Source organism: Prinia subflava, chromosome 6, assembly GCF_021018805.1.
Source record: "Prinia subflava isolate CZ2003 ecotype Zambia chromosome 6, Cam_Psub_1.2, whole genome shotgun sequence".
In the NCBI taxonomy this organism is placed as follows: domain Eukaryota; kingdom Metazoa; phylum Chordata; class Aves; order Passeriformes; family Cisticolidae; genus Prinia; species Prinia subflava.
In genome coordinates, this window is record NC_086252.1 from 32192932 (window position 1) to 32204597 (window position 11666).

General features: G+C 44.9%; 1 protein-coding gene across 1 annotated transcript in view; it reads right to left on the reverse strand.

Annotated features, from left to right (window-relative positions):
- NCKAP5 (NCK associated protein 5) overlaps window positions 1–9005 on the reverse strand; it is a 195031-nt gene extending 186026 nt beyond the window's left edge. The window contains exon 1 of the mRNA XM_063400949.1: window positions 8947–9005. Coding sequence (XP_063257019.1) covers window positions 8947–8949 — 3 coding nt within the window. The 5' untranslated portion in view covers window positions 8950–9005. The remainder of the gene's footprint in view (window positions 1–8946) is intronic.
- Window positions 9006–11666: the final 2661 nt, after the last annotated feature.

Below are 11666 nucleotides of genomic sequence, written 5' to 3' on the forward strand. Positions count from 1 at the left end.
AAGATGTAATTACACAATGAGAGCTGTGTGAACACACACACTGAGCCAAATCCCCCCTCACTATTCACTCCAAGGCCCTGGGCTGGGACTGTTCATGGCACCAGCACTCCAGGATCCAGCATCAATCAGCACTTTTGGGAAGACCCTGCCTCTTCCCCACACCACCTACACAGACAAACAGACAAACAGCAGAAGAGTCAGAACAAACCTTGTTTTACAAATTAGCTATTTAGATCAGAAATTAAATCTTTTCCAAGATTATAAAGGATTTAGGTGGCAAAGGTAATTACAGGCCTGTAGGACACCAAAGTTAAAGAACATGGCCATTAATGAATGGAGTGAAGAGGGGTTTTAAGCACCTGATTATTTACAGTCACACAGCAAGGCACTGCACAGAAGGCACAACTTTTCCATGTAGTTTGGAGAAGGAAGAAAAGCCACTTCACAGCCAGGTAAGGCCCTGTACCAGGCCTGGCACTTTCATTAATTTCCAGACTAACTACAGAGTGCATCATGGCAAGCGTTATGGAAATAACACAATCCAAACATCACAGTCATTCCCACAGTCTAGACAGTCTCCTCTTGCAGGACATGCAAGCGAGTCTGATCACCAGCTCCAGACTTGGAAAACTGTGTCATGAGATCTTCATTATGAAAGATCCCGTGGAATATCAAAAGATGCCTTATCACAATGCAATGGACACGGAGCCAAAACAAACAGAAAGTATGTAAAAGCAAATTCCTGACAAAGCAAAAAGTGAATTAAAGTTTATGAGAACTGGAGTTGGGAGGGAAAGGACAGGAAGAATCACAGTTGCCCAGACTATATGAATTTGTACAAAGCTAAATATGTTTAGTACAGGAAACCATTACTTCCTTACTACATTTTAATATTTCTTTTAAATCTTGGAGAGAAGTTACAGAGAGATGTGATTATGCTCTGCCAAGAGAAAAACAACAAAAAGATCGTGGGAGTTAATGGAACAAGGAACATTGTCCAAAATATAAAGTCCAAATCTTTTTCAGATGAGCTGTAAATAGTTTTCCTGTCTACCTGCAAAGTGTTCAGTGGTCAGAAATGTGCCATGAGTTTTTCCCACTTTCTGCTGTCTCTCTTTTATTCACCCTCAACAGATTGTTTTCTATGTACCTGTGTTGTGTCACTGCCCAGAGGGAGGTGACAAGCCAGCAGAACCTTTCCCTGCTCTCTTGGTGCTGTGGAGCAGTTAGGGATCAGGGCTCCATGGGCTGTATGCTGAACAGAGACTTGTTGCAGTGAGGAGTTTGTGCACCCACGTGCAATTTAAAGCACTGCTTGAGCTGACTCCTTCCAAGGGTCAGCACTGACTTCACAGAACAAGCCCCAAGAAATTAAATAAATGGGAAAATAATAGAAACAGCACAACTGAGCAAGTCTTGGTATATAAATTTTGTCCTTTCTTACACAGAAACTTTCTCTCCTTACTGGTAACTTTCTCTGCCCCATGCAGGGAAAAAATCAAAACCTTTAATTAAAAAAAAAAATTAAAAGAAGTCTTAAGAAGATAAATTAATGGATTCTTCTCTGTTCCCCAAATTAATAATGGAAACACATCTTTTACAGAAGCAACTGCTGGTATTATAAATTCTACAGTAATAGTTTAACTACTGGCCACCAAAAAATAAACCAAACAAACCAAGCCCAACAAAAATCTAGCAACTTCTTTTACTTCTTGTAACACACTAATTTCCCCAGGTACTTCAAGAACAAAGCTGCAACACCACCTATACCACAGCAATTTCACTACTATTAATCTGTCTAAATTTACCTTCCTAGTTTGCATAAAATTGAAGCTGTTGGCCCAGTGCACACATTCACCTTTCCTCTTCCTCATCCTTAGAAGTTGTGACTAATTCAGTCCTACCTGAGATCTCGTTTTTTGCATGAGCTAAAACCAGACCAGAATCGTTCTGCCTTTTCAGTGTGCAGATTGGTGGCCCTATTCAGGTCACCCTCTCAAAAATATTAATCCAGTGAGAGTGTGGCTCACTCGAGTCAGCTCCTGCCATTGCCTGGAGGAGCTCAGGATCGCAGAGCTTAACCTTTGATATGAAAATGTGTGCAATTCACTGTTATTAGTGCATGGGCGCATCACTCCCATTAGGCAGCGAGGTATTGCCTAGAGCAGGTTCCATCTGCTCCCAGTCACAAAGCAGGATTTTCTCCACGCTGTGTGCTCCAATGCTGCGCACACCCCTGGGTGCTGGGAGACTGCCGTGCCCTTTCAGTGCCTGCACATCCCCTGCCTTTGTTATCTAGAAATGGCAATTTCTACTGCAGGGCACTTTAGCCAACACGACATGCTTTCCACAGATTGCCTCTGTTTTACTTCCAGACCTTATATAAATGCATTTGGATGTGGGGTTTTGTTTCCGTGTTCAGTGATTTTTACATAATTCTGTTTGACTTTTTTTTTTTTTTTTTTTTTTACGTTGACTAAATACTTGCTGAAGAGAGAGGCACCACTTCGGTGAGTTCCAGCTGAGGGGAAGAATCTCATTTCTGCTCCTCTGGATACGGTGCCGGTGCTGAAGCGCGGGTGGCGCCTTTGGAGCGGCGCGCTCCGAGCGCGGCCCGGGCACTCCAGCGGCGCCTTTCCCGCGCCTGCAGCGCCCTCTCCTGGCGCAGGGCGGAGCGGGGAGCGCCCGGGAGAGCCGCGGGAATAATCCTCGGTCCCCGGGAGATCCATGGGAATAACCATCGGCCCCGTGGATAAAGATAAACCGCGGGATAAACCGCGCTCCGCGACTCGCTCACCGCCCCACGGCCACCCACGCCTCGAAGGGCGGGCGGCTGGAGCAGAGGCAACCACGCTCTCCTCAGAAAATGACTGCTGGAAGTGTTAACTTAAATTTCCAACTTAAATCGTGGAGAATACCTAAATTCATAAAAGCTTAAAAATACAGAACTTCAGAATATCCATTTTTGTATTTGCTGGAACCAGCAAGGTTCCCAGCAAAAGGTACGCAGGACATAAAGTTTTATTTAAAAGCCACTGAAGATAAAACTGCGAAGTTGTGAATGAGGACGTTTGGCCTAATGAAGTATGAAAAATTAATGAGGTCCAGGGGCATTAAACCAGGCTTGTAAAGAATTTCGATAATCATTACTGATGCTAAAGCTGCTACTAATGCCACTGAGTTTCCATGAGGGCTGCATGATGAAGTTTCTCAGAATAAGGAGCTGGACATCAGGGCTATCTATACATAAATAGACAGCTTCACAGAGAGGGCAGCAGAAGGGTCAGATTGCTTCTTTCTGGCTTAGGATATTTAATATTCAGTGAGACATTTCAAACCAGCTACTTTATCTCTCTTTCTCTGCTACTTTCTAATAAAAGCAGGGATAGATGCTCTCATAGAATGTACGGACCCAGAAGGTGGGAAAGAACATTTAGCCTTTCGTATCTCATCTTTAACACTTTATTACTGAATAGCTACTACTTCTAAAAGGCCCGGGTGCTTCTGTGGCAGCAGCTGTCCCCAGGTCCGGGGGGGTGGCAGGGGTTCATCACGCCGGTGACAGCGAGCGCCTCTGCACCCATGGCAGGACATTGTGCTGCCAGCTGTAACCCTGGCTCAGAGCAACCTGAGCATTCCCCATCTCCCTAAAGGCTGGTACACAGTGCAGGTGTTGGGAGCTGGGCACGCTGACCCTGCTGGCTGATGAATGGGGCAGCGTTAAGGTCAGCTGCAGAGCTGACCACAGGGGTGGTGGCCTGTGTCAGTGCCCTGGAAGAGCTGAGCACCAGGAAAGATAAATGCAGCTCCCAGGGGAAGAACAATTTCCTACAATCACAGGCTGCCTCTCTCACTGTGCTTTTTTTGCTTCCAGTTAAAAAAAAAAAAAAATTGCTTTCTATCTTCATCTCGTTCAGCGCAACAAAGCATCATCACACTGGAGTATGATCTCTTTCTTCTCACCAAAAATTAGCACCCATGCTAAAAGCCTGAACTTGAGCAAAGAGCAGAAGACTGAAACTGCATACAAGCCTCCTGGGAATTTAGGAAAGCTGAGAACAGTTAAACTTTCAACTGACTTAATGCAGTTTCAGTCAAGACCTTTTCTGCACTTCAACACATCCATCTCCATGTGAAAGCTCCAGTTTGGCAGTGCTTGATGAGAAGAGGCAGATCTTTTCAAAGCTGATTACAACTTCTGATTCAATCTGGAAACAAGAGTGGTTTGCACTTCCCGTGGTTTTTGAAGAGGCTGTTACATATATCTAAACCCATTACATTTAAAAAAGTTGTAACAAGCAGAAGTGACTCAGTTCCTTACAATAATGGGACATGTTACTGATGCTGCGAGTTTTTTACGCCTTTTCTTCTTTATTTCTTCCAGTCTTTATTTAAAAACTTGCAGTCTCCACTGTTTTACTGTAAAAACTGTTTGTAAAGCAAGAATTGTGCTGATCGCATCAAAACTCATTAATATAACTTGTTTTTCCATTATTAGCACCATCTGAGCCTGTTGAAAGCCTTAACCAGGGCTTTAATTTTTCCACAGAGAGCTTTAAATTAATTAGTGGTTTACATGCTAACAAAGAATCTGATACATTCATAAATCAATCTAATGCAAAAGGATTACTGGAGGGTGGAAACCTATTCAGTGGGGACCTCACATTCACTTAACATGGTGTGTTTTCAACAAAAGGGTGCAGGTGTGGAATAGACGGGCACCAGGAAGAGCCCATGATAATCACTTTGCATCACTTAAGGACGCAGCAGGACACAGGCAAATCAGAGCCTAGGGCCCACCCTGAGTGAAACCCATGTAGATATAAAAGGCAATATCATCCCACTTTAACCTTCACAGCTAAATTGCCAGAGTGGTACAATTTCTTTTATGTAGGTTACAGGCCACTGAACTAATGGAAAACAGAGTTGAGCTAAAGGACTTGGGTGGAAAGAACAAACCAACAAAACTATATAGCACACATAAAGGTATCAAATAAAAACTTTTTCTGGGTAATTATTGAACTTATCCAAGTTACCAAACATAATGTAATTGTAAAAACTTTTGGTTCATTTTAGGCTTTTAAAGTAGTTTCTGCTAAAACAACACTTACTCTGCCACAAGAACTCTACTGTTAAAGTGTGGCAACACTTTTCTCGTATTTTTCCTAACCTGGCACTGTTCACTGTTAAGAAAATTTCATAAAAATGAACACTTTTCCTGATCACATCTTGTATCCAAAGGTGCAAATTCATGCACTTCAAAGATGTAAAAAATACTTTGATGACTAATGTGGTTTTCTGTCTTCAGTATGTTTTGAAATAAACTCGTGATTTGCTTTGAAAGCTGCTTATTTTAATAATGGGATCTCTGTCACTACAGACACCTGCACAGTCCCCATCACAAGCAGTGAGAAGGGTACACAGATGAACTGATCATCTCCATTTCCTTTACAAAGAGTCATCCTTGATGAGTCAGAAGAGACATGACTAAGAAAATTGTGAACGTGCACACTATAAAATTAAAGACCATGAGTGACAGGAAGAACCAAACAACAATCCCGGCTCAGTGCTGCTGGAACTTTCAAGGGATGGATAGGCAGTAACTCCACATTTGGATAGTGAACAATCAATATTTACTGATGGTGGTTCATAAAATAAAGAAACTTGAGTAATTGTCAGGTATTCCGTGTGAATTACTCAGTTCACAATTAAAGTAAGTCATAAATCCACATAATCCAGTATATGAGGTATCAGATTTTCCATACAAACATATGGAAAAAACATATCACAAGATTAATCGTATGGTTTTGGTGATAAACATTTATCTTAAAATTAAGTGTCTTCATCTTCTGCAGTACCTTCCAGTAACAAACCAGTCAGGAACACTGTAACTCAGGACATCTCAAAAGTTCCCAGTGCTCCCAGTTCTTTTGGGGAGCACTGTGGGTCCCACACACTGCCTGATCTCCAGCCTCAGGAAAACCTCTCATATCCACCCATTTCATCATCACTCAACATGCTGACAGATGACAGACCCATTTCTTCAGCACAGACACCACAGTGTAAGTAGCTTCTATAGCACATGCTTTGTGTTTATTAGTCATTGGTTTTATGAACCACCTTGCAGTGGTTCCTGGGTTCTGGTGAATCCCAGTGGGAAGGGCAGGGAAAACCCACAGCACCAGGTCCTTCCAGCACACACAGGGACAGGGCACACATTCCCTGCTCTCTGACTTTGCTCACCCTTACAATGAGCGTGTTTTACATGAAGTGGTCACCTCTTACCCATCTATCACAGCAAAAACTATTATTTGTTTTAAAGAAGCAGAAAATGGTAGCGGGTGTCACATGAGGTGCCATCCTGCCCAAGGCCTGCGTGGTGCCCTGCACGGTTCCCAGGATGCAGGGCAGCTCCCTGTGCTCCCTGCCTTGCTTCACACTGCCAGAAACGCTCTCCATGAGACCAAGTGAGGCACTGGAGGGGCCACTGGAGGGGCCACTGGAGGGGCCACTGGAGGGGCCACTGGAGGGGCCACTGGAGGGGCCACTGGAGGGGCCACTGGAGGGGCCACTGGAGGGGCCACTGGAGGTGGCATGCACTGCCACCTGCACCCTTCCCAAATGCAGGAGCTGGTTCCATGAAAACCTTCATGCCAATCTAACCAGCACAACCAGCAAAAAGCAAACAGGAGTGAGTCAAGGCGATTAGCTAATTAGTGATTAAATGAAGCCCTGGCCTGTCACTGGCAGGGAGGCTGCTTTGATCCCGAGTCCCAGGCGGTGACAGCCCCGCCAGGCCCTCGGGCGCCCTGTGGCTGGCTGGTGGCCCTGCCAGCCTGCTGGCCCCGGGGGATGGCCATCACACCAAAGAGCAGCACATGGGCTGGGCGCCCTGCAGGCAGGCTGCTGGCAGCCAGCATGGCTCAGGAGGGAGCCCTGGGCCTGCCAAAGGCCTGCTTGCTCAGAATCCCTCTCTGAAATTTCGCTGTGAGCGTTGTGAAGTATTTGCTCCAAAGCCAGGATGTGCCCGGCTGCTCGCCACACGCCCTGCGAACGAAGCTACACAACTTTCTTAATCCCTGGCCTCCCCTGGGTTCAAACAGCCCCTGGACCCTTGCTGCTCTCACACTGCTCACAGCCCTGCTAGTTCATTAATGTTAATTAATGACTGCCGTGCTTCATATTAAAATCACCAGCTCTGAGACACAAAGAACTTTCCATACATCAACTGCTTCAAAGCAATCGTCGCTACAGGCACACTGGGCTCTAGTTGCAGGACAATTGTGCATATTGCCCCTCAGGGAAGAGGGAAAAACTACCCAGTATTTACCTTGGGGGAAGACTGCACCCCGGAGAGCTACCTGTCAGCTCCTAATGGGTTACAACACTTGGCCTCTCAACAAATTATACAAAATTACACCCCGGTTAGCAGAGAGAAGTGAGCCACAAACCCTCAGTGAAAGGCATAAGAAGTGTCTGGCAGGCAAGAGAGGAGACCACAACGTGGGTGCACATACCAAAAGCCTTACCAGCTCTGGGAGGTTAATCAATATTGCTCATTTCATATAGTCTTGGATCATCCCACTAAGTATATTTTACACTCAATATATTATGTTACTGCAATGCCTCCAAGGGAATGCTAGCTTTTAAAAAAATAAAGAAAACATTTCAAATAGAGTAAACAGCTCTTCCCAGATTTTGACATTTATTTACACTGAAAACTAAAATGCAATTGCAAATCCAATGGCTGATCTTTGCCATTCTTCCTCAGGCAAAATTCCTCCTGGAGGCAGCGGGAGTTTTATCTCAGTCACAGACTCTTGCATTGCAACTTTACCTGATAAAAGTTTGTTCCTCAGTTCCTCCAGGACTTCTGTACCCATTCACACACATTACCCATGGGCCAGTCTTCTCAACTGCTTAAACCCCTTCCCAAAGTCTCCTTGTGGCTGCAGACCCAAGGGCAGAACATCGGTGTAGGGATGGGAGAGGGCAGAGGCTCCCAGAGCTGAGCTGGGCACATCTGGGGCTGTGTGAGAGCAATGATCTCAGAGCTGGCTTCTCCCACCTGTCACTTAGGGCCCTCCAAACCTCACTTCACAGTATTAATCACCAAGGGTTTATAAATGGCTCATTGGAGGCAGGTGGGATTCAAAGGACCCTGCATCACACAGCTCACAGAGCATCCCCTCCCCAGAGACCTTCTACAGCTGCTCTCCACTAAATTAAACAAACTTGGACCACTAAAGTCTTTCACAGCCAACTGTGCAACTCACTCACATCAGGGGCATGTCCACGTATGTTCAAGGGGACAGTTTTGGTTTTAAGGTTTTTGAACAGGTCTGCTTTATCCCATGGATGTTTAGGACACTTTAACTGAAGATAGTTAAACTCCTTAACAAATGGGAACAGTTCCTCAGATGTTAAGTAATTAAGCATACTCAGCACATGTTGGCTCCCAAAGAAAATTGTTTTGAAGAGATAAGGCACTCTATAAATTGAGGTTTGCGGTCAACCAAAAATCTGCCATTTCATCTTCTGCTCACAAGGCTAATCTCATGAATTGGTACATGAAAAATGAAGATACAAGGAGCATTACATGATTTACAAAATTATCAGATCGGGGGGCGTTTTAAAGCTTGTGTTCTTTCATTTTTCTGTGGTTGGCTAAGATTTACCAGGCAAGTAAATACACCGCTTTTTGATCTAGAACTGCCTTTCTGTGCTTGCCTTGCTTCTAATTCAGTGAGGACCATCAGCAGAAAAATGAAGCAGATTTTCTCTACCATGGTTCTTCCAAGGAAGCAAAGCCTTGAGTTTCCTCACATTTATGAACACATCCCTGCCAACGCTTTGTCGTGTCCTGGGTGCTCTGGTGACCACCTCCAGCCAGAGCAGACGTGCCTGAGGCAGTAAGACAAGAAGAGCAAAGCAGGCACAGCTTACCATGGCTCCTTCGCTCTTACTCTGGGCAACTTCCCGCTGCAGCCGCGCCACACACAGCTTCTCCCTGAGGAAAGAAAAGCCATGAATAGCAGCTCATCCCCCCTGGCTTCCCCATTCCTGCACACCGCTGGGGTAACCCCCGCAGCCCGCTCTCCTCCCCGTGCTCCCCTGAAATATTCACTGCCTGCGTTATTGTTCCATCTCATGGCAGTTTGACAGAGCTGTCAATAAATCAGCTGAATCCAAACATCATTTGCTTCGTTCAAACAACAAAGTAGCTCATCATGTTGGTGATATGGAAACAGACCGTGCCAATCTGATTGTGTTATTTATTTTCCTGCACATCAGCTTTATTCTGCACCATATTAACACATGCCAGAAGGCTGTTGCATCATCAATAAATATAAGCATAAAATTGAAATTAAAACCATCTATTCTATATATAAACACACTGCGATGCATTTTGCAAATACTTAATTATTAGATTTTTTAATTAGTCTTTTTTCATATAAGATCCTTACACAAATGTTTGGTTCGACTCAACTAATAATTCATTTGTTTAATTAAGGATTTGGCAACCACAACACAAGTTTTTAAGTACACTGGAAGGTTGTAAGAAAGGAATGAAAAGCAGTGATTAGCATACACAGAAAAGGAAAGATAATCTCCCATTGCATGGCCTGGGGCAACTCCATCCCCCAAAAACCTACAAAGGTGCCAAGCCAGGGGAGAAGTAGGACCCAGGCTCTGAAAATGCTCCTGTCACTGACTGGGTCACTCCTATCCAGCATGGCAAACGAACTGCTCTATTTTAGTCCCAAACTTGCAGAAAAGAAAAGAAGCCTTTCTCAGGAAAGGCTTTCATTTCTCAGGAACCATTCCTGACGAGGAAGTGCCTGCCTGATTCCTGTGGAATGACAGCGCTCGTGTCACTCAGCCACAGCTCGGGGTACACCCGGGTCACTGCACCAGTCCCCCCTCTCCACTTCAGCAGGAGATGTGGGATTGCAGCCGGGTCTCTGTACTGCCCACCAGGCCCCACTGCTCCCCTCAGCATTCCCCAATCGTGGGGACCAGAGCAGCACCAGGCACTGCCAAAATCCTGATCTGCTCACAGGGATGATGCTGGAACCATGAATATCAGCAAAAGTCGAAGATGATACAGCCACAGCCCTGTAGAAATTGTTTGTGTTCTCCAGCACGATATCAAGACTTTATTTGGCACATGTGAAAAATTATGGAAAATTGAGAAGTGGCATCAGTCCAGCATAGAGAGCCTTAACTCAGGTGTCCTAAATGCATCTTCTAAAAGACACGTACCATTCCCCCCTTCCTTGCTCAGATACTATCACAGGCAAATTATAAAACTGGTTAATCCTATTTTAAGGATTTAGTTCATCTGCTGGAAATAGCCCCTCGCATTTTTGCACTGCTTCAGTGCCCTAATATGTTCTAGTGGAAAAAGCAAGTATTCCCTTTGAGGAGGTTTTGACCTTTTAATTACAAAACAAATGCCTAAAGATATTTTATGAGAAAATATGCGGGGGGTGGGGGGAGAATAAACAAACAAACCCCCCCACAAACCACTCCTCCATACACTTCCTGCCAGTGGTCTGGTGAGATTTATTTAGCTATGCCTCCTACATCAGGAATACTCCTACTTCCCTCTCTCCATGTTAACTCCAACATGGAATCAGTTACACATTTCTGGAATTTTACTAGAATAAACTTCACTCAAGGTCCGTTCACAAAGAAGATTCCTCCAGTGAGGCCAGGTCTCCCCAGTCTGGTTGAGGATCCTGACTGAGGTTCAGCAAGGGATTTAGCAATTTTCCTATTGAAGGACAGCAAAGACTGGCATTCTCAAACTTTGTTTATAGCATTGCTGCTGTTAGGAACAGAACCACTTTTCAATAGAAAAAAATTAAAAAGAAACCTGACTATGATGTAGGAGAGGGGGAAAAAAAGTGCCATGGTGGGTACAGAAGAGCCATCTGCTCCAGCAGTGTCTACGAACAGTCAGCTTTGAGGCAGGCAAACTTTGTGCTCCTGCTTGCTCCCTCCCAGCTGCATTCCCAGCTGAAGGAGCTGTGGTCACCCTCCCTGGGCAGGACGTGTGGCAGGAGCTCGGCGTGCCTGTGCACCACAGGCATCCCTGGGAGTGTTCCAGGGAGCTCTGGCAGCGCTGCCCTTGGCCCCTGCCCGCGGCAGCCACTGCCCTCCACCTCTGCACAAGCACGGCTGGTGTGCAGGGCAAGGAACGTGGTCAGGCTCCCTTTCCCAGCCAACAGCGTTTAAAACTAATCTGCAGTGCTGGAAGTTTCCATATGAGATAGATGACAGGAAAAAACAAGGACCTTCATGTCTAGGGATGACCAAATAAACCCTCTGGTTAGTATCCACCATCTCAGTCAGTTCTGATTAAGGCAGCACCTTCAGTGACTGCTCTCAGCCCCCATTTTTAACATGGTGTTACAACTGAATAAACATTTTACTATGACTGAGCTGTAAAAATAATAAGCTTTTAGCTGCCTTAGCCTTTCAGATGTTTCAAATGCAAAGAACATTTGACACACAGCTTCAAAGTCAATCTCATTTTTTAATCTTTGCTTTTAAATAGGAAAAAACAGTAGCATCACTTTGTTGCTATATGGTTTTATTTATTTTTAATCAAGCATGTTTCATCCCTATAGCATGATTAATTAACAAAGTTAATTAGC